Source organism: Mya arenaria, chromosome 11 (assembly GCF_026914265.1).
Source record: "Mya arenaria isolate MELC-2E11 chromosome 11, ASM2691426v1".
Lineage (NCBI taxonomy): Eukaryota > Metazoa > Mollusca > Bivalvia > Myida > Myidae > Mya > Mya arenaria.
Window position 1 is genome coordinate 13,034,430 of NC_069132.1, and position 24,189 is coordinate 13,058,618.

General features: G+C 37.4%; 1 protein-coding gene across 3 annotated transcripts in view; it reads left to right on the plus strand.

Annotated features, from left to right (window-relative positions):
- LOC128207779 (uncharacterized) overlaps positions 1–24,189 on the plus strand; it is a 55,189-nt gene that overhangs the window by 19,312 nt on the left and 11,688 nt on the right. For 2 of the 3 annotated variants that reach the window (XM_052910902.1, XM_052910901.1), the window contains 17 exons: positions 1,702–1,846; positions 5,416–5,436; positions 11,201–11,262; positions 11,544–11,694; positions 12,098–12,406; positions 12,716–12,809; positions 14,206–14,347; positions 15,956–16,043; positions 16,408–16,469; positions 16,881–16,960; positions 18,659–18,788; positions 19,198–19,270; positions 20,355–20,428; positions 20,872–21,055; positions 21,357–21,455; positions 21,713–21,764; positions 22,048–22,197. In XM_052910902.1, coding sequence (XP_052766862.1) covers positions 1,702–1,846; positions 5,416–5,436; positions 11,201–11,262; positions 11,544–11,694; positions 12,098–12,406; positions 12,716–12,809; positions 14,206–14,347; positions 15,956–16,043; positions 16,408–16,469; positions 16,881–16,960; positions 18,659–18,788; positions 19,198–19,270; positions 20,355–20,428; positions 20,872–21,055; positions 21,357–21,455; positions 21,713–21,764; positions 22,048–22,197 — 1,916 coding nt within the window. The remainder of the gene's footprint in view (positions 1–1,701; positions 1,847–5,415; positions 5,437–11,200; positions 11,263–11,543; positions 11,695–12,097; positions 12,407–12,715; positions 12,810–14,205; positions 14,348–15,955; positions 16,044–16,407; positions 16,470–16,880; positions 16,961–18,658; positions 18,789–19,197; positions 19,271–20,354; positions 20,429–20,871; positions 21,056–21,356; positions 21,456–21,712; positions 21,765–22,047; positions 22,198–24,189) is intronic. The other variant, XM_052910903.1, reaches the window with a different exon arrangement.

Here is a 24,189-nt window from a genome sequence, read left to right on the forward strand (position 1 = left end):
CAAAGTTCAAGAAACAGAGTGAGGTACAATGAGGTACCCTAGCTCTTCTAGAACTTCCTCTCATGAAGAGGATACTCTATCAGTGAGGTGTAGAATCAGGACATGTGTAGAAATTCCCCACCCTATGAGGATACTCTATCAGTGAGGTGTAGAATCAGGACATGTGTAGAAATTCCCCACCCTATGATGATGCTCTATCATTGAGGTGTAGAATCAGGACATGTGTAGAAATTCCCCACCCTATGAGGATGCTCTATCATTGAGGTGTAGAATCAGGATATGATTGTATTGAAATTCCCGACTCTATGATGATGCTCTATCACTGAGGTGTAGAATCAGGACTTGATTGTTTAGAAATTCCCTACCCTATGAGGATGCTCTATCACTGAGGTGTAGAATCAGGACTTGATTGTTTAGAAATTCCCGACTCTATGAGGATGCTCTATCACTGAGGTGTAGAATCCGGACATGATTGTGTAGAAATTCCCGACTCTATAAGGATGCTATATCACTGAGGTGTAGAATCAGGACAATTGATTGTGTAGATATTCCCGACCCTATAAGGATGCTATATCACTGAGGTGTAGAATCAGGACATGATTGTTTAGAAATTCCCGACCCTATGAGGATGCTATATCACTGAGGTGTAGAATCAGGACTTGATTGTTTAGAAATTCCCAACCCTATGATGATGCTCTATCACTGAGGTGTAGAATCAGGACTTGATTGTTTAGAAATTCCCAACCCTATGATGATGCTCTATCACTGAGGTGTAGAATCAGGACTTGATTGTTTAGAAATTCCCAACCCTATGAGGATGCTATATCACTGAGGTGTAGAATCAGGACTTGATTGTTTAGAAATTCCCAACCCTATGAGGATGCTATATCACTGAGGTGTAGAATCAGGACTTGATTGTTTAGAAATTCCCAACCCTATGATGATACTCTATCACTGAGGTGTAGAATCAGGACATGATTGTATTGAAATTCCCGACTCTATGAGGATGCTCTATCACTGAGGTGTAGAATCAGGACTTGATTGTGTTGATATTTCTGACCCTATAAGGATGCTCTATCACTGAGGTGTAGAATCAGGACATGATTGTGTTGATATTCCCGACCCTATGAGGATGCTATATCACTGAGGTGTAGAATCAGGACTTGATTGTTTAGAAATTCCCGACCCTATGATGATGCTCTATCACTGAGGTGTAGAATCAGGACTTGATTGTTTAGAAATTCCCAACCCTATGATGATGCTCTATCACTGAGGTGTAGAATCCGGACATGATTGTGTAGAAATTCCCGACCCTATGATGATGCTCTATCACTGAGCTGTAGAATCTGGACTTGATTTTGTTATATCACTGAGGTGTAGAATCCAGACATGATTGTGTAGAAATTCTCCACCCGAAATGGGCCATCTATCACTGATCTGTAGAATTCGGACATGATTGTGTAGAAATTCTCCACCCGAAATGGGCCATCTATCACTGAGCTATTGAATCAGGATATGTGTCTAAATTCTTCTGCATGTGTCATATGTGAAGTCTACTTGACAATACTAGGAAGTATACAACAATATCGAAACATAAGTGGATGGGTCTTGTTTTAAATGTGTCTTGCTGTGGAAATATGTCGGCAAATGTCCTGCTTTAATAGGACCCCCAAGCATCTTTAGTTTATGTTCCAATTTCAGAGTGATTGCCTCTACTACTGGAGCCACACACAGGGATCCAGTGCTCCAACAGTGAGGGAGGATGTGGGCAAGATGACGCAGTCGTGGCCCCCACCCCAGGACAGCACAGAAGACAATAGGCCTGGCCTCAAGTACACTGAAGCAGGTAAAGTAAATAAAAAAAAAATTCAGAATAATTGAAGAGAATGTTCAATTAGTCACAATTTCTACCTCATATCCTTGTACTTTATTGATGGTCTCCAGTACTCCTAGAAGGAAGGCAAAAATAATAAATCAGGTACAATGTAACGCTATGTTTCAAAAAAATATCTAGAAATTTGGTTTAACTGGGTGCCAGTTTTGTTTCCATTTATGTCACTGACTCCTGTCCCAGTATTTAATCTGGTTTGTGTAATTATGGAAAACATCATTGAAATCTTATTTATACTATATCAACACATTTTAACCTTATAGTTCAAGACTACATTCATGCCCATAAATAATTTTCTTGAGTGGTGTAAAATGTGGCACTGAGCTATTGGACATTCACTGTCAATTGTTGCAGACAGATTGTGTCAGAATTGTGTGGTAATGGTTCTCATTACACCAGTAATCACAGGGCTGACATTTACAGAGCCTTCCAAAAGCCTTTCCAGAGTGCACTTGTTAAGTTTCAACTGCAACTTCTGTGTAGTGAATGCAATCTTGTTATTTATTTATAGTCATTAAACTATTACATCCATGTGACTTAAAAGGATTTTTGATGAATATCCTTGGCAACCATCGGTACGTGTCACAGACATTATATGCAGAAATATTGGATTATTTCAAAAGGAAATTTGTACTATGTAACTGAGTTTGGTTGACATATTTATGTATTTACTGATAAAAACATTTACTGAAATACTTTTCGGGGTTTTGAAAAGTCATAAGTGAATGTTGGATTATTACGTAAATCACAATGTCTCAGGGTCATTCATGAAAATTCAGTGGCTGGTAGGTCAATATTGAGCATATAAAGGGGATAATAAGGAACCATGTTGAAGACAGGAGCCTGGCAGTGATCTAACAAAGCTGCCCATAGCAACATCCAGCATCTCTGGTAAGTTATGCCTCGGTCACATATCCTTATGATGTCTGTATGATTGATAAAATCATACCATTCTACCAACCTTTATCTGTTTGGTCTACCGGTACTTACAATCTTAGATTCTGGTCACATACATACGGTTTCCATACCAATTTTTTAGAGGATGCAATTGAAGGATATATCTGTAAGGACATTGCAGATAAGTTGAGTGGAGCTCACAAGGAGTTCTGTTTTTTACCACCTCGAGTCCTTAAGGATGTGATACGGAACCTGTACTTTAAATGTAACTCCCGGTGGGCCCCATGGGGACATCACAAGTTCTCGCCAGGTGTCCTTAGTATTGTACGGACATTGTACGTTGACCATGCAACACCCCAGCAATAGTTGTGCGAGCACAGAAAGCTCTTACGGGCCTCCTGATGTTTCAAATCCCCAATACGAGCTTTAACCGAGCCCTTGTGACCTGCTCTTGACTTCGAACTATTATAGGAGCTTGGCAAATCAATTTTCCCAAGTTCATGACTGCAAAAAGTCTGTATGATGCTTACATTCATGTGTCAACAATGCCCGTACAGACTCAGTGCAATTATGCAAATCTGGACTGAAAACCTACTTGTACGTAGCTCGTAGTATGGATGTGACCAGGGTATTAACCCACAGTCCCATTGCTGCATATTGCTGATAAACTTTTTTAATATTGCTAGTTTTACATCTTGATAATTTGAAATTTATAGCCACATTATGTTTGTTGAATTTCAGGAGAAAAAAATATATGGTAAATTCCGCCATATTTGCTAATGGCAAGGTAGATAAATTAACTCCACCATATACTGTTATGTGTTATATATAGTCAAATATTAACCTCATAATGGTCCATGCAATGATGATAATGCATAGTGCTCATTCTGTATTATTTCTGTATTGCAAGACTGGCATGACTGGAATGACTTCAAAACAGTTTCATTTAGAGTTCTTCATGATGCATTGTTTACAACTTATACATATAACTTCCTTGTTAATCTTAGTCAACGCTAGTAAAATGCTGTAACTTGCATGGGATGGTATATCATAATGACATCTATATAGAAATATTCAGTGTCTTGAACTATTTGCATGTAGGATTTAAATAATTAAGTTGATGACAGTGACATTGGAACTTTTGAATTGAACATCTGTAGAAATGACTGAATGGAAAACAATATTTCATTCCATATTATAATTCCTGATACGTTTGATTCCATGTATGTATATCACACATATACTGCATCCTAGCGAACAGCTGTCACTTGGCTAAACCTGTGACGGCTCATTTGTTAAACAACTAATAGTCCTTCATTATTAAGGCTTATGTTGATCCAGGTAATATAGGTGACAAATACAAGAGCTCTCCATATATTTCTTCATTGAGACCTTTATCTGTGATAGGTTGCAAATTGAAATTTAAACACTTGAAAGATATGAGGGGAATTTTGATTGATATTTCGTATAATGTGAGGTTAATTTATCATCGGCATAGTTGGTTACTGTCACACAGCTTTATAAGGTGTTTTATGGTTTTATCGGGATTGATATTAGCTTGACCAAAGGCCGGCTTCATTGAAGTGTAGGAGTCAGAAGCGATCGGACAGAAGGATTAAACTTCTGCATAGGCTGCTTTCACATACCTCAGATAATGTTATTTTACTTATAATTATCTAAAAGTGGAATAAAGTCAAAACAAATATTTGGTTTAAGTATACAAGGAAAACCTAAACAGTTGTCATTTAAAAAGAATCATAGGGTTGACAACATTCCAATTTGCAGGGGTTGCATTTGTAAATATATTTAAGAGTTCAATTGTAAAACTGTCATTGGCGTTTAACTGGATGTAAAAGAGTTGTATTTGTTATGTTAGAAAAGATAGGCAATTGATGGCAATTGGAATACATATAGAGATCATAAGAGTTTGAGATTGGAATGTTTAATTGAAGGTTGTGAGAAAAGACTGTCATCAAAAATGGATTTTGGTATAATCAGCCATATTTTATGGAATACTGTGGTAATGTTTTGTTTTTTTTGAAATGTATTAAACTGGGAACACATTTCTGTAGTTAAGAAATGGTTGAAAATATTTTTTTTGACTAGTAATAACACGTGAATGTTCATGATTAGATAAAAGTGAAGATTGAGTGTGTGTGTGTGTTAGAAACATGGATTCCATTCAGCACTTGGAATACCTTTACCACAAGGCAATGTGTCAGAAACGGCGTAACGCCCCACCCTCACCCCCTCCTTCCACTGACTCCGGGGTTATAATGACGGAAGATGACCTGGGTAGGTATACTAGAACAACTTCTAGTTAAGATGGGCAGTAGAGTTTGATGGCCCTCACCTTGTCACTACAAATGAAGATTTGGTGAGAATTATTGGTCCAAGCTTTTACTGGTCACGTTTCCAACAAAGAAGTATTGGTGCTTGTCTGCATTACAAAGAGATAAATTGTAGTAGCAATAGCAGTTAAAGTAGCAAATTATGAAATTGCTCTAGCAAGAGACAGTAACTGTTGCTGACTACCATGTAAGTATCCCTGGTGACCTATCCTTGTAATGTTTGGTTCTTTATTTTGCATGTTCCTCATCTTATGTTGTAGAATGTGGTCATTTCAGATTTTGAGACCTGGATAGCTTGTGAGTGTTCATAAGGGTCGTATGTGGAAATAAAAGCTTGATTATTATTCAGTCATGCAGCTGTCTTTTAGACACAATAACTTACTAACAACATACATATATATAAATAAACGTTAATGCATACCAGAAAAAAATTCTGAAAATATATATGTAGGACTCACAGATGGCAGATTTTTTTTAACTATTTCCACAAACAGGCGGGTTTTGAACTATTTCCACAAATAGGCGGGTTTTGAACTATTTCCACAAACAGGCTTTGAACTATTTCCACAAACAGGCAGTTTTGAACTATATCCACAAACAGGCGGGTTTTGAACTATTTCCACAAACAGGCAGGGTTTGAACTATTTCCACAAACAAGCAGGGTTTGAACTTTTTCCACAAACAGGCAGTTTTGAACTATTTCCACAAACAGGCGGGTTTTGAACTATTTCCACAAACAGGCGGGTTTTGAACTATTTCCACAAACAGGCAGGGTTTTAACTATTTCCACAAACAGGCGGGTTTGAACTATTTCCACAAACAGGCAGTTTCGAACTATTTCTAACAAAAGGATAGATCTATTTTAGAATCCCACAAATGGGCAAGTATTTTTTGTCATGAGATACTGCCATTCTCTTTGACAAGCATCATTTAAAAAGCAATAATTTTGTACAATTCTTACTATATTCGTCTAAGTAATAGGTGTATATTTTTGGTCTTCTAAACAATAAAGCAGCAGGCAGGGCCCAGCGTTAAGTGTGATAGTCCATGCAAAATCCTCTGTGTATGAGCAAGCTTCAAGAATCACTTAATAAAAGAAATTCTTAACTAATGATGGAAAACTAGCAGTTGTTTTTGTAAGACACTTTCTACCGGTGGTCCCATTGGCGGACGCATCAGTCTCAACACTAACACACAAAAGTGTGCACAACATAGTTATAATTGTTATATGATTAAAGACTAACTTGACTACACCCTTCCTTCAACAAACATGTCTGTCATAACAGATGCTTGTTCAACCAGCTATACCTAAAAGTTATAGTAATAGAATTGTTCTATATATTTTCAAATATACAAACAAGGGTGACAAGTATATACCATAAAACTCAATGAAAATGGCAAAACATGCCTGTCAAAGATACAAGAGCTACATAACATTATTACTAATAGTAATATGTTACTCTTAATATAAAAGAGGACCTGTTATTGAAAGCAATAGAACAAATCTAACTGATGTGGATAGAAATCTGCCCATTCGTTGAAATCAGTTTTAAAACCCTGTGGGGAACATGTCTAAAAATAGCACACCCCTTTAACGGACACCTCCCACTTTGTGGGAGCCTGCTTATGTGAATCCTACAAATATAATAGTACATGTACTTCACATTTACTTCAATATATTAGAGTGTTATATCTTGTATTCTTTGTATAATGCTATATATGGTCATCAGTGTGTCTGTTTTTCCACGAATATGTCAAATATTATATATATATATAATATACAACAAAGTGTTGTTGATATTGTTAATCCGTGCCTATCTGCAGCTGCAAAGCTCTATAGTTGACAGATATTCACAACAAACTTGGTACACATGATGACAATGACCACTCATGCAGATGTAACAAGGTAAATTACTCTGGTATTTGTTGAGTTATGGCCCTTTATCATGTAAGAAAAACAGACAAGCTTGGCATCCTGTGGTGCTCTTATTCTGTATATATGAATTATTAACCAATTTACTCCTGATTTAATGTAGTGATATTGTAAGAAGGTATAAAAAAATTTTTAGTGAACCAAAAATACAAATGTTACTGTAAAAATACTATTATACATTCTACAAAAATGCCTAGTGCCACATTTTCTCAGTAAATGATATCTGTACAATAATGTTTTAACTTTTAGGGGGGGAAAAGCAGAAAACGTCTAAAATCAAAATGGGTTTAAAAGTTCTTGTTCTATTGAAAGTGATGAAAAATTAAAGGTTTTCTCAAATACAGCCAGTCCAAAACCAGAAAGGCTGTTTAAATAAAATGTCTGTGTGAAAATGGACAAATTATGTCTTATCATGGAAAATACCTATTTTAGTCAAACATCATGAAGTGAAATGTAAACAGAAGAAAATATTTTTGTCTTGTTTCATAGCTAAAATTCAAATTATTTATAAGGGAGATACATTGACTTTTTAACTATAAAGGACTTTTTTGCTCCTATTTTGGCCGACTGATAAATTATAAAGCTGATTTTCATGGCTTTAATTCTATGTGATTAAAATGACATTAATTAAAATTATTTTTTACCAGATTATTCTTCATTAATTTTGTTTCATAACTCATAACACAAAGTTGAATTAACATACAATGGGGAAAGAGCTATTTATGCATGAAAATAATAATAACAAATTCTAGATTTTAGATAGATAAATTGATGACTATATATGTTGGAATTTCAAACCAGGACCTTCCCTGTTCAGTGGCTAAGGGTGACCTTTATTCATCCAGAAGCTAATTGCAGCTGGTTGTATTTCGTCAAAGACCAATGTTAATATTCAACATAAACATTAGTATTTAGCTTGTCAAATAATATTGAATTTCTGCACCTTTAAGTAATCCAATATGACCTGAAGATTAACTTCAAATAGGAATTAATGGGGAAGACTTTTTATCTTATGTCATTTTAATTATTGCCTTTTTATGCGAATTTCAAATATTCACTCTTAAGATTCAATGGTAAGTTGAAATTTAGTTAAACTTGTATGTAGTAGTTATTGTTTATTATTGCTTTACTAGACCATTACTTCAGCATAGGCCATTGCAGCATGTCTGCAGAATCAACTGTTTAGTAAAGAAAAAAACAGAAAAAAACAACAACAACTAAGTGTTTGCACAAATGCCTGTATACTATCTAGTGCACATGTGTGAACTCCCTTAATAAGTGACCAATTAATGACATATTGGAAATTCGACTTTTTTTCTTGAGAGGCTTTCTAAATGTTTAGATCAGAATCTGTCTGTAAATCCTATTGGCTGAGGCATGAGCATAAACACTAAAATAATTTTGTGTCCTGGCTAATGCCTACACATTTAATCATTTAGAAGAAATCCTTTAAGCAGATGACTAACTTCAATTTACCATTTAGTCCTTAATTGGCTATACTAGATGGGTAATTTAGAAGCTTGTGTATGTAAACTGTCTAGTATTTACGCATTTGTTCTCAACACTTAAAAAAGTATGCATTTATTTTTTGTTGTCTATACAATTTAAGTCTGTGCTGGGCTTAGCCCAGCAAAAAAACTCAATTGTTTAGAAGACCAAAAATAAACTCTATCTATTGCATGGTGTATGGTGTAACTACTATAATGGGTATACATAGTGCTATTCTTGTCCAGAGACCTACATCTGTGGTGATATGCAGTGATTTATTTTTCCTGTTTCCTGGTTATTTCCTATATATTAGATGTATGATAGTAACAAAACATTTTGATTTTCTTGAGGTTTGTTTTCAGTTTAACATGGACACATGGTATGGCTAGTTGAAATATAAGTGCTATATTTGAAGTTTGCTTCTTTCACAAATATGTTGTCAAAGACAATAAGCAGCTTTCTGCTGTGTAAGGTTTTTTTCATTGCTTATATTTTAAGAGACTAAAACAATCCTATGTAATAGTTAGATGGCATGAAGTAAATTCTTAATGATTAAGAATGGGCTGCGTGAGCATAGCGAACAAGCCCTTCTTTATCATTAAGGTTTTACTTCAGGTCATCTAACTGACTTACAACCTCATTGGCTGAACATTGTTAATGTGAAATCTGACACATGATGTGTGGATCAAATGAGAGGCAGTAAGCAAACCTTTAAACTACCTTAAAGAATGTAATTCTCAATGATAAAGCCTAGCCTAGTGATTGCTTATCTGCTGAAAATGAATGTGGTATTTCAATGTAAATTACATTATTGTTTCATCCAATTGTAAGAAAATTAACTTTGCTTTTTGAAGTCCAGCATTAAAGCATTGTTTGAGCTCTGACACCGTTATAATTGCTAAAAGACACAGATTAAACATACAGTAAAAAATACTCCATTTGAAGTATTAGTATTGTTGATGTGGTGTTGATGTGTGGGCCAGTGTACTGACTTTGGTGTGATGTTTTCAGCTTGCCTCAATATTTCAAGTTTCCTTGCATCACACTCACTTTTACATTTCAGCACATATGACTTTGTTTTACTTTTATTTTACATAAAAAATATCCTTTTTCATACTTTACAGCCATAATGTGTTAAGCTTGTTAAGAATGTGTGAATAACCTATTATTATATGCGTTTTGGTGGTTTATAGAGATTTATCAGTGAAATAAAAATGTTATTTCGCTGTTTCAAACACGTCAGCACGCAGCACAGGACTCTAGGGACACAAATTAAACAACATTATTATACCCCCACAAACGAAGTTTATAGGAGTGAGCTTGTCGGTCGGTCGGTCAGTCGGTCGGTCGGTCGGTCGGTCTGTCGGTTTTCATGGTTTCCGGACGACAGATTTGAACAATTTTTCGTACACAGGTGTAACATCAGAAGATACAGGTCAAGTTCGATATTGGGGCTGGTGGGGCCAAGGTCAAGGTCACTGTTACTAAAAATAGAAAAACGGTTTCCGGACGATAACTTATGAAAGGCTAAACAGATTTGAACAATTTTTGGTACACAGGTGTAACATCAGAAGATACAGGTCAAGTTCGATATTGGGGCTGGTGGGGCCAAGGTCAAGGTCACTGTTACTAAAAATAGAAAAACGGTTTCCGGACGATAACTCGTGAAAGGCTAGACAGATTTGAACAATTTTTCGTACACAGGTGTAACATCAGAAGATACAGTTTGGTACACAGGTGTAACATCAGAAGATATAGGTCAAGATCGATATTGGGGCTGATGGGGCCAAGGTCAAGGTCACTGTTACTAAAAATAGAAAAACGGTTTCCGGATGATAACTCATAAAAGGCTTGACAGATTTGAACAATTTTTGGTACACAGGTGTAACATCAGAAGATACAGGTCAAGTTCAATATTGGGGACTGGTAGGGCCAAAGTCAAGGTCACTGTTACTAAAAATAGAAAAACGGTTTCCGGACGATAACTCATGAAAGGCTAGACAGATTTGAACAATTTTTGGTACACAGGTGTAACATCAGGAGATACAGGTCAAGTTCGATATTGGGGCTGGTGGGGCCAAGGTCAAGGTCACTGTTACTAAAAATAGAAAAACGGTTTCCGGATGATAACTCATGAAAGGCTAGTTTTTCTTGTCAGCAGTGTAACTTCTAAATTACTCAACAGATTTAAATAAAACAATACATGCATGATAAAAGAAGATGCAGTGTGCAGTAACCTTGGAGTTATGGCCTCTTTTCAAAGGAATGGTTTGCCATTCCTGTGTCCAGGCGGCATTTGGGGGTATTCGTCACTCCTGTGACAGCTCTAGTTTCTGAAATGATGTATCTTTTGCATAAAGTTTGGCATTTTTTTCTGAAAACAACAATAACCTGTCCTTTAAAATCTTTTTTAGGCATATAATAAAAAGAAAAATTGATTGCTTCAGTGTACAACAAAAGTAAATATTTCATTCGTGAAATATAGCCTTTGGTGCTCACTCGTTAATATAAATTTTGATCTTACACTGAAACAAACAATTATCTTCTGTATATAAGTTATTTGCAGCCTGATGCTGTTTTGTCAAGTTCTGTCCTCCATATTGTCTTGTTTATAAGATGTGGTATTGTGTATGATTTCAGACCACCAGGCTGCCATGGTGACACTGCGACACGAGTATAAGGAAGAAGTCGATAACATGAAGGTTCGTACCATCACATGCAATGTTACTGTTTCAAGAACTATTATAGAAGTATAACTTCAGAGTTTTCTTGAAATGTCTATTTACAGATTCTCTTTTGCAGAATGTTTTGGGTTTTTCAAGAGAAGCAAAGAGATCCTGTTACTGTATCACGCAGCTTGTACCATTGTTGAAGACCACTCTTATTGTTGTTGTTATTACTGATAGTTCCATTGTACACAGTTTAGATTTTATGTGTTGTAATTGAACATGTGTATTCTCATGCATCTATTGTGGTGTACCAGGCGGACCACAATGGAGTGCTGGACCGCGCCCGTCAGGAGTATGAGAGTCGCCTACAGCAGGCCATGGAGCGTATTGTCGTTCTGCAGCGTGATGTCGACAAATACAGGCAACTGGCCGGCATCGAGAAACTCACACAGAATGCACTCTCTGGTGAGCGATTTTGCCAGCCTTTGGAAAAACTAGACTTTATCGAAATGTCAATTTTGATGATGTGTAATGGGTTATGATTTGGCTTATCATTATCGAAAAAACAATGTGATGTCTGAATCAATGTGTCATTCTCTGTAAATGCCTCTAGCTGATTGGGCTTTCAACTTCTACATCATGGTCTGACAGCTACATTGTTTGCAATCTCACTGTGATGTATCACGTACCTGTCATGATTCCTGCTAACAGCTAGCTGATCATAAGTATTAAGATAGCTACTTATCTGTGACATTTTAGTTATTTTGATAGTGTTAGTTTTAATTGCATACCCATGTGACCCCATAACACTGTCACCTGCAGAACTAACTTTCATTTATATGCCATCTTTTTCACCTCTGTAATACAGAAGCAGACCGTGCCCAGCAGGAGGCGGGGCTACACTTGGATGGGGTGCAGACCAATGGGTTCCCTTCCACAGGCTCCCGATACCACCCTGGAGAGGTCAATGCGGCACTAAAACCACAGGGGGAGATGCTTATGGACCTTGATGCCACATCAGAGTCTGAAACCAGCAGTCTTGGGGGAAGCAGTGTTGGGGGCAGTAGTGTTGGAGAGGGTGGGGTCCCTTTGCCTCCACCACCTCCCCCTCCACCACTCCCAGGCATGATTCCCCCACCCCCACCACCCCCTAGCAATATGATGCCAGTACAGAAAGGTAAAAGTGTCCATTGATTATATTCAACTAAAGAAATATAGCATATGATTGAAATTATTACCATTCAAATGTTTAAACTTCTGTCAAAAATTGAGGAAAATTCTGTCCAAAACAAAACAAAAACGTATTAAAAGTTTCTGTTTTTGACTTCACTTCTTAAATTTACAATATCAAACTTATTATGGTTTTTGCACAGATAATGAGTTTCACTGTCAAAAATTGCTGGGCAAGGGGGAAAGACTGTGATGTATATGATAATGTGACTAGTTAAGATAGTAGTGATGGTTTCCCTTGCATGATGTTTTACAGCCAAAAAGCCGGTGGTCCACCCTAAGAACCCTATGAAGCCTCTGTTCTGGAACCGACTGCAGGTGGATGAGCTCAAGTCAACCAAGAACAAGCAGTGAGTCTACCTTAAGTGTAGCTAGTTGTGGCACTGTTCAGATGTTTTGTATAAGGATGGTCTTATACAATTACAACTTTGTGTAGTTGGATGTGTCTCTATACTGTCATCAGTTGGACATACATTTACCTGTGCTGTACTTGTCACCTTTCAGTAGGTTCTTTGTAAAAAATCATAATACCATCGGTCTGGGATCAGTTTATGACTTGTGCTTTGATTCATTAATGTCTTGAGTCTGAGTTTCAGACTCAGGCTCAGAAAATCGTAAATGTTTCAGAATATCTATTATAAAGATACTGTATCTGCTTCTTAGTGTAATAACAGTTTTACAACAAAATAATAATTAGGCTTTTCTGAGTCTGAGTCTCACATGCAGACTCAGGATGTTAGTGAACACAGGCCCTGGCATCGTCTATAATTACCAATCATGTGAGCAATTATTACGAGTACATTAAAAGGTCTAACTCACAGATATTGTTTGGATTGTTTTTTTAAACTTCTTCAAATCGAGTTATTTTATTTGGTTTTATGAACAAACACAAGTAAGCAACTGGCAGATACTCATTTGAAACGAATAAGCCCAGTCCTTAAGTCATTCCATGTTCTATTGTGTTTATTCTGGTTAAGCTTGTCGACAAATAGATTGTTTTCTATCACATTTTAAAATAATTATCAAAATAGAATACTTACTTGAACTTTTGATGATGTTTAATCATTATAACAAAAAAAGCCTTTTTTTACATTTCATACAAAATATAAAAAAAAGAAGCTGATCCTTTAAGGAATAAATTGCGGGATTGATGTCATTATTGGGGATATGAAGATAATCCCCGATAATGACATCAATCCCGCAATTCATTACTTATATTTACTCGAATAGTTCATTATTTCATTCAAGAATTGTTACAAAATGCTTCATTTCGTTTAAGAAAAACTTACAATAAGCCTTTCTTACCCATTCAGTAAAAAGAACGACCCGACTGTAACTGGAAACAGTTTATCAAATGATGTCACAATAACGTTGGAAAAGATCAACCAATTGAAATCACTTTTAAACGTAAAATTGAAACACTTATGGCAACAATACATTTAACATATCATAAATTAACACTTTCTAAAATGTATATTTATTGTTTACGGGACCTGCTGACACAATACAAACAATAACAAGATAAACAATTTCCATGTAAATTGTAATGCGATGATTTGTGATACGAACATATTCAAAGATGTTGCGTTCATCGAATGATAACTGTAACTGCGGAATGGCAGTCCATTTAAGGAATGGAAGTTGAGGTGTAAATATATAAATGTGAACAAGTCGCTATCAAATATGATATATTCTCTTTATTTAACAATTTCTATGCCTACCTAGAGTGTGGTGTTGATTTGCCAGGTTTCTTGAGCGGCCATTATTATGGGAAGAGATTCAGGAGTTAAACATCGACATCACCGAGCTTGATACCCTCTTCTCCAAGACAAACATCGAGCCATCTCGACGCCTCTTCTCCAACAAGCCAAAGAGCAAAGCAAAACAAGTAAGCAGTGTCATGTTTACTGATTCTCAATAATTTCTGGCTGAATAAACTCACACATATTTGGTTCTCTCTGAGAGATAGAAGTGCATGGATTTTCACTTGTCAGTTGGCACGCATGGTTTGATTAGAAATATATTGGAATATTTTTGTAATATTTTGAACATTGTTTATGTATCATCGTTGTATTTTTTTATTTTCTGTTTGTTGATTTATTATCGACCTTCAATAAGCTCAGGCTTATTTCTGAAGGACATGCAGTCATAATTTGCCCCCCGCCCATGAAAAACACATCAAAATACAAGTCAGTTCCACCCATGAATCATTATGATTTTCCATAATGATTTATGCTTTCGGATTATTGCATAAAAAATTATTGGCAGTTTTCTTTTCTACATTAAACTAGATCATCTAACTTTTTCCATGAACAGTGCAACTTTGCCAACAAAGATATTATGTTCATGTTGTGTCTGGATTCGTCCCATTAGTTACGGTTTGAAGACATTTTGATTCGCTAATTCTTTGACATCAAGTACTTAATTATTGCAAAAAGCTAGCTGATATGTTTCCTATAGACATGCTAATTGTTCTGCACTCAGTATCATTGCTTCTTTATGACATTTAATTTACCGTAAATGTGCTATTTAACGCATCGGGCATGTGTCTTTTTGAGAACCCTGCACCCTAAGTAGGAACCATTTTTCTCCGTTCAGCAAAGTTTTTTAAAAATTCACTAATTTCGATGATCATTCATATATAGAGTCAAAAATGTTTAAATTCTGTCTACCCTTGTCACTCTTACCAATCACCTGAACTGTAGGCGGAGTTGAAAGCCTTTAAATGACTCAAAAGCAACCCGTTTGCAATGCATTGTGGCTGTAAATCAATGATCCACTGAACACAGCTTTGATATATCAATACACAACTTTCTGCAAAAATAAGGAATGTTTTGTTTTTCTTAACAGATAAAATATGTTCAAGACAAAAGCATGCATTTTATTTATTTATTTTGGAGAAAGTTATCCAAAATTTATTGAGCTTGATTATTTTATTTTTTTTAAATACAAAACTAATTGAAATTTATCCCTTATCTACTAAGATTGATGGCACCAAAAACTGATACAAGTTTAAATAGCTGTTGATCTTTTTTCTACCTGACAATGCATCACATGACCAATTGATTATTGCGTGACTTTTATCATTTGCACCTCTCATTGTAAGCAATAGGGTATTGGCCAACTGTATATGCATGATGTCATCAACCTGAGCAGGTGTTCTATAATGGTGGTGATTGGATGCTTTTCATTAGAACAAATTGCATTATATTGAGTTAAGAGTTAAGATAAGCCCTGTTCATGTCGCATAATAAAAAAATACATCCACAAAAAGACCCCCACCGGCTCTGTTAGTGAATGCATGTATAATAGGACATTTACGGTATTACATATTTCTTTTCCAGTAAATGAGTATATTATATTTTTCCTAGTTATTGATTTCAAGAGCAGTGTAGATTTAATAGTCAACTTTGAATAAGTTCCATTTTCATGGAGGTAAATTAATAATGTTAATAGCTTGGTGGCCGTAGCCTGCAAAGATACTGTTGTGTTGCAGGTTGCCAAGGTAATCAGCCCCAAACGATCTCAGGCGGTTGGCATCCTTCTCTCTAGTCTGCGCATGGACATGTCCGAAATTGAACATGGTAAACAAAATTGTTTGTTTATCTAACAAAATGTTAAAATTTGTTAAAATGTTCAGCTGTATGTGCAGCAATATCAAAAGCATTAAACACAATAAAATGTATAGCCTTTGTTTCACCTTCACCGGATAAAGAAGAACTAAAACAGTACCGAAAAAAGCTTGTCAAAGAATCTGTATCTTAGATTGAAATTAGAATAGAAATATCTTTAATTCAAAGCATTAAAATTATTTTTTTCTATTTGACCTTATTATACTTAATAGATAATGGATACCGGTAATACTAATCAATTATCTTACATGCTCTAGTTAAATGCCTTTTTAAAAAAAATGATTGTTACAATTATAGAATGTGGTTTTCATTACAGCCATACTTACATTTGATACTTCTGTGCTTGGTGAAGAAAAACTACAGCAAATATATGAAAATGTAAGTTTGCTGTTTTTTCAGGATTTTACTTTCAAGTTACACATTTTTTTATGTTAAACCTTTCGGCGCCATAGGCGACTTTTGTCGACATTGAAAAAATATGAAGTCCCAGATCAGACGCCGCCTTAGAAGGGGGCGTCTGATCGGGGACATCACTTTTTTGCAAGAACAGTTAGTTCAAATATTTAGGTCTCGGAAAAGCCCAAGTTTATCTAATTATTCCTGTTATTTATTTCGTAATATTATTAATTCTGAAACTTGTCGCAGACGACAGTTTTTAATTTGGCGACGAAAGGGTTAAACTATTCTGAAAAAAGAGACTTTTGATGTTTATATCATACATCTCCTTTTTATTCATATACAATTATCGATAACTCTCGCCCTAATCATTTTGTTGGTGTTGTTTTACAGCGAGGGGACTCAGAGGAGTTAAAGAAGCTGCGAGAATATGTAAAGAAACACCCTGACACGCCTCTCGACAAACCTGACCAGTGAGTCATAGCTTATATTTCCTGACCATGTTTTATGGACTATTAGAAATGTAGAAACTGTCCACTTTCTAGTTTGTCTGGTTTTTGAAAGTAATAGCTAATCGGGGTCATAACTCAAACTACATTCAAGATAATTAGATATGAGAACAAAACTTATAACACATGTTGCTAGAGACAATAAGCATAATTATGTGTAGCAAGGCAAGTAAATCAGGCTTCAATAATTGTTGAATTCTGACTGAAAACCCCCCACCCCAAAACAGGTAAGCATGGGCATCCACCTGTCATGTTTGATCTCAGGGACGTTTCTGGATCTATGGAAGAAATATCAAGACAGGAAGCATTTCTAATCTCTAACAACTATAGGCAGTGTTATATTTGGTCATAGCAATAGTGTATGTATTATAATATATTGTTGTGACTTATGTGAAGACAACTATGGGGGAGCATTGCAACAAAAAACATACGAAATCAAAATTTCAATTTTTTTGCCCTTGGCGTATGAAATATATCTTATCTAAAAAAATATATGATTTATCTATTAACCTAGAAATTATACATTTTTTTGTTTTCAATAAATCCATCTCTTTTCCTCTGTGGTAGTCCCTTCAAATCAATCAATTCATTCCCTGCTACTTAATATCTCATCATGAAATGATTATGTAATCAAGAAACTCATCTCTCTTATAAAGTCAAGCATATGTACTTTACCCAGTCTGGCTTGTTTGTTTGTAAATTTGCTCAGCTTGATACTACCTTTTTTCCCTGTTCATTGACTGTGTCATGAGTGCAAAACAATTGTTTGTAAGTGATTTGCGAGGCTGAACCATCAAGTCCCACTGATTTTGTCTGATGTGTGTGTCCCTGGATTCGTGCCCAGGGCGGGATCTAGACCACTACCACGCTGCTGTAGTAAAATACTAGACGCTTCCCTGCCAGTAGCCAATTAAAATCAAATTATCTCATTAAGATGATGTTATTTACTTTGAAAACTCTTAAATGCGGAGTTTGATTATTAACACGCTGGAGAAAAATACAACATGATCAGCTGATTTTGTAATATGTTTTAGGGCGAATATAGGTCACAGGAACCACTGTGGGAGAAATTGTATGGGGATTCTTTGTTGGATTTGTGCATTAGATCATAGCAAATGTTTGCATTGTTCATTTGTAGATTCAGCTCTGATAGTTTGACTAATGAGGGTAAACAAAACAGTTGCAAGTTTATAACTGATGTAACTGCACCCTTTGAACATCTTTAGATTATTGTAGTTTTTGTTTGTGGTTCTTTACTGTTTATGAATTCCTGATATTGATGTTTATATAGGCAGTTAGTATAACTAATGATTTAAATCTTATTAATCAATGTCAAGTTTGTTCATGTTCCCAAGTAAACAAGGTTGGCTAGTGACAGTTAAACATGAAGAAAGGTTGTTCTATCAATCTTTATTTAAGTTGCACTGTTTGACATAATTTAATACGGTAAAATTGAAGAAAATAAAATTTAAATGTGAACAAATGTCCATTAAATTTAAAATTCTGATTCAAAACTCTAAATTATTTTTGTGTGTTGCCCTTTCACTATGGGAACTGGGTAGTTGGTAAACTTATATTATGTCATTCATAAATGAGAACTTTGTAATCATTGTTTTAATATTATAAAAAGTATCATGAATTTTGTTTATAATGTATTTGAAGGTTTGTGTATGACTTGTCACTGATTCCGGACTATGCGGAGAGAATCTTCTGCTTCATCTTCCGCGAGGCGTTCCATGACAGCATCTCTGTGATTGAGACCAAGATGACAAACCTCCGTATGACTTGCCAGGTAATACACCTCACATACAACAGTTAGTTGGGGTGCATTTTTTCTGACAAGGCACTGTACCTGTATTTAACAGATCATCTTTAGGAATATTTAACCAAATGCACCTGTTTAAGCAACAAAAATGAGTTCTCAAATTATTTGTCAAGACTATTTGTCCATGTAAATTCATTTGGTCAAATTGTTTGCCATTGTGCATTAGTTGGGAGGATAAGTTATAAATATGAAAAGCATCCTGTGAAATAGGACCTAGACGGTTGCCTTATACCCCGACTGTGGACAAAGATGACAAGAATCCTATGCCTTGTTTTACAATGAACACTATGACTTCAATGTTCTGTCCGTACTTGATGGCAGAGACTGCCTTATATCCTCATAATTTGCACATAAGTCTTATACCTCCCGTTTACAGACAATGATGACCAGTATCAATGTGAAGAGAATTCTGGGACTGGTGCTTACCCTAGGAAACTACATGAATGGAGGTACTCTTCTTGCACACACTATGAAGAATAGTGTAATCTTTTGTTAAGTATTTCTTGCAAACCACTTGATTGCTTTAAAATAGAATCCTGTTACTAAAACTAGATTTATTAAAATTGTATTAAAGAAGCAAGTTAAAATTGAATCTTTTATTTAAATTTCACAATTTCCTTAACTGTTTTATGTCTCTGAAAAAAGGGTTATGTTTACTGTTTATTCTGCAATTAAAACATGAAAACTTAAGTTTCTGAAATTTTAAAGCATTTGTTTTTTGAAGAAATATAACAATTCAAGATGTTACTGGGTGAGTACCTAAATCGGAACAGTACCTAAATATAGAACACCCGTTATAAAAGCATTTTTCCGATTGTGATCTGTTTATATACGATTTTAATCAATATAGACGCTTGCCTTGAATACACGTTCCAAATAACACAATACTCCGATAAATATTTAAAATGCTGCTATCATTCAATGTTGTTCATGTTCAAATGTCAATACATGGCACGCGGGGGAATGACTTCATGCTTGCCAAAATTACAGCATACTGGCAGTCTGTATTTTTTTACTTAAATCGTCAAATTTTACTGACAAAAATGGCAAAAAGACAAGCTGGAAATAAAATAAATTATTAGTTTACTTAAACAAAACATGTAGCAATAATTTTAAAAGGAAACCCAAAAATAAATAACGAATTAAAACTGTTCCATATTTAGGTTCTCCAGGGACAAAAATGGCAGTCCTTGACTGTGCAGTTAATAAAGTACTTTTCATGCAGATTAGAAGTATCTTGAAAAACACCATTTATATTAACCAATTGGTCTTGAATCCTAGTATGCTGATGGAAAATTATGTAGCTATGGTGCAAATCTAACTAAAAATATTCAAAAAAAGTGCCGAAAGTGTTCCGATTTAGGTACTCAGCCTAAAAGCACTTAAGCAGAATTTTTTTTTTTTTTTTTTTTTTTTAGACGCACCTGTAATACAACCCCTGGGCATCTTAAATGGTTCAACAACTTATTTATAAACATGACCTATTCCGTAGTAAAGTAGAATATTCCAGTTCTGTTTTTCATTTATCGTCAGGGAGCAAATCTCGAGGCCAGGCCGATGGCTTTGGTATAGACATTCTGCCCAAACTGAAGGATGTTAAAAGCAAGGTAATGACTTCTCCATCAAAGACCAACTGTCAAATTGCGTTGTAATCCTAACATGTATATGTGTATATCACATAAATTGAGTATATACCATGTTTGTATTTCATTTGTACTGTAATGAATGTTATTCTTCGAGTTATTAATCTGGTATGCAGTGATCTCCCTTGATGAGCAGAGAAGAAAATAGCTATTATACAAGTTAAAATATATTTTTTTATTTTCAAATGATATACAAATGATTTTTTTTCTTCTGAACTTTATGAAAGGAGTCACATGATTTGCATTATGGTAGTGATTATTGTGTAACTGCTGTGTTGTGTTTGATGAGTTATTAGTCAAAAAGATCACATCATCACATATGCTTTCTTCTGTTGCCTCCAATGCAAGAATAGTGACTTATTTGACAATAAATACAAATTATGTTTTTCTTCCCTGTCCTGGTATAGGACAACTCCACAAGCCTGCTTCACTTCACCGTCCAGCAGTTCATCCGCAAGTTTGAGAAGGGAGACGCAGGCACAGACAAGGTTCGGTTCCCACTGCCAGACCCCAGCGACCTCCAGCAGGGCGCCTCAGTCTGCTTCACAGAGCTTGAGAAGGAACTAGTCAGGATCAAGAAAGACTTTGAAGGTAGGTCATCTCGTTGCAGCAATTGTCACCATATCTGCAGTTGATATCTTTCAGAGGGACGATGGTCAAGTTAACAACAAGATTTTATCAATCTTTGTTTAAAGAGAATGCTGCATGTATTTGTGCTATTGTAAGGCATCTTGGTTGCACATATTTATGAAGGAAAGATGATGTGGGTTTTTTTTTTCTGATTAAAGGTATCATAATAATTGTAAAACATAAATTGCAGAATGTTTCTTTTTACTTATAAGCAAATATATTGGGAATTTAAACTGATGATGTATCAACATGTTCCGTGTAGCTGCTGAAGACAGGATGGACACGGTCGTGAGGTCTGCCCAGGAACAGACGTATCTCCTCCAGCCATTCAAGGACATCATGACAGACTTCTTCCACAAAGGTGTGTTAAAATGTGACTGGAGGATTCGGACAAAATAATACTTCAAACTTATTGAGATTTGTTATACTGAAATGTTAGGCTGTGAAGACTTGAGGACTATTTAAACTCATAAAAAATATATTGTGAAAATCTTGTGCTTTTTGCTACTGGGAAGCATCTTAATTTTGTAAGAATGACAAGCATTAAAATATTTTGTACTCAATCCGTATAAACATTGCACAAGCAGCTGTGTTTACTGTAGTTATGTGGTATTTCAGGAAAAAAGGAGTTAGCTGAACAAGAAGAGAACCTGGCTGATGGAAAAAGATTGTAAGTGGTCTCGCACTCTCTCTATCTTTTCCATGTTTAAGGGGAGCAACTCTACCAGCATTAAGGCAGGAATGTTATGTTACAACTGAGTGCTTGTTCATTGTTATATCACAAAGCAATCTTAAAATTTGCTATTAAAGAACAACATTATGAACATTAATGTCTGAAAAATGTAATAATTGAATTAAATCCAAAACAGAAAATTATGTCAATAATCATTGAATCTTCAAAAAGATATAATTGAATCTACAAACACACTGAAAAGATTGTGTGTATCTTGCAGGTTTGAGGAGACAGTGTTGTTTTTCTGTGTAAAGCCAGAGGGAGGGAAGAAGGAAGTGACTCCGGAAAACTTCTTCGAGAAGTGGTACACTTTCTGCCAGGACTTCAAGGACACATGGAAGAAGGAGCAGCAGCGTCTTGTCAAGATAAGGTGGGTAGAGGCTGGTGTTAGGGGTGGGGAATGTAGCCCTCAAGGTAGGAAGAGGCAGGTGTTAGTGGTGGGGGATGTAGCACTCAGTGTAGAGGCTGGTGTTAGTGGTGGGGGATGTAGCCCTCAAGGTAGGTAGAGGCTGGTGTTAGGGGTGGGGGATGTAGCCCTCAAGGTGGGTACAGGCTGGTGTTAGTGGTGGGGGATGTAGCCCTCAAAGTGGCAAGAGGGTGGTGTTAGTGGTGGGGGATGTAGCCCTCGAGATGGGTACAGGCTGGTGTTAGGGGTGGGGGATGTAGCCCTCAAGGTGGGTACAGGCTGGTGTTAGGGGTGGGGGATGTAGCCCTCAAGGTGGGTACAGGCTGGTGTTAGTGGTGGGGATGTAAACCTCAATATGGGTACAGGCTGGTGTTAGAGGTGGGGGAAGTAGCCCTCAAGGTGGGTAGAGGCTGGTGTTAGGGGTGGGGGATGTAGCCCTCAAGGTGGGTACAGGCTGGTGTTAGGGGTGGGGGATGTAGCCCTCAAGGTGGGTACAGGCTGGTGTTAGAGGTGGGGGAAGTAGCCCTCAAGATGGGTACAGGCTGGTGTTAGGGGTGGGGGGTGTAGCCCTCAAGGTGGGTAGAGGCTGGTGTTAGGGGTGGGGGATGTAGCTCTCAAGGTGGGTACAGGCTGGTGTTAGGGGTGGGGGATGTAGTCCTCAAGGTGGGTAGAGGCTGGTGTTAGGGGTGGGGGATGTAACCCTCAAGGTGGGTACAGGCTTGTGTTAGAGGTGGGGGAAGTAACCCTCAAGGTGGGTACAGGCTGGTGTTAGTGGTTGGGGGATGTAGCCCTCAAGGTGGGTAGAGGCTGGTGTTAGGGGTGAGGGATGTAACCCTCAATATGGGTACAGGCTTGTGTTAGAGGTGGGGGAAGTAACCCTCAAGGTGGGTACAGGCTGGTGTTAGGGGTGGGGGATGTAGCCCTCAAGGTGGGTAGAGGCTGGTGTTAGGGGTGGGGGATGTAACCCTCAATATGGGTACAGGCTTGTGTTAGAGGTGGGGGAAGTAACCCTCAAGGTGGGTACAGGCTGGTGTTAGGGGTGGGGGATATAGCCCTCAAGGTGGGTAGAGGCTGGTGTTAGGGGTGGGGGATGTAACCCTCAAGGTGGGTAGAGGCTGGTGTTAGGGGTGGGGGATGTAGCCCTCAAGGTGGGTAGAGGCTGGTGTTAGGGGTGAGGGATGTAGCCCTCAAGATGGGTAGAGGCTGGTGTTAGGGGTGGGGGATGTAGCCCTCAAGGTGGGTACAGGCTGGTGTTAGGGGTGGGGGATGTAGTCCTCAAGGTGGGTACAGGCTGGTGTTAGGGGTGAGGGATGTAACCCTCAAGGTGGGTAGAGGCTGGTGTTAGGGGTGGGGGATGTAGCCCTCAAGGTGGGTACAGGCTGGTGTTAGGGGTGGGGGATGTAGTCCTCAAGGTGGGTACAGGCTGGTGTTAGGGGTGAGGGATGTAGCCCTCAAGATGGGTACAGGCTGGTGTTAGGGGTGGGGGATGTAACCCTCAAGGTGGGTAGAGGCTGGTGTTAGGGGTGGGGGATGTAGCCCTCAAGGTGGGTACAGGCTGGTGTTAGGGGTGGGGGATGTAGTCCTCAAGGTGGGTACAGGCTGGTGTTAGGGGTGGGGGAAGTAGCCCTCAAGGTGGGTACAGGCTGGTGTTAGGGGTGGGGGATGTAGCCCTCAAGGTGGGTACAGGCTGGTGTTAGAGGTGGGGGATGTAGCCCTCAAGATGGGTAGAGGCTGGTGTTAGGGGTGGGGGATGTAACCCTCAAGGTGGGTACAGGCTGGTGTTAGGGGTGGGGGATGTAGCCCTCAAGGTGGGTACACAGGCTGGTGTTAGGGGTGGGGGATGTAGCCCTCAAGGTGGGTACAGGCTGGTGTTAGGGGTGGGGGATGTAGTCCTCAAGATGGGTAGAGGCTGGTGTTAGGGGTGGGGGATGTAGTCCTCAAGGTGGGTACAGGCTG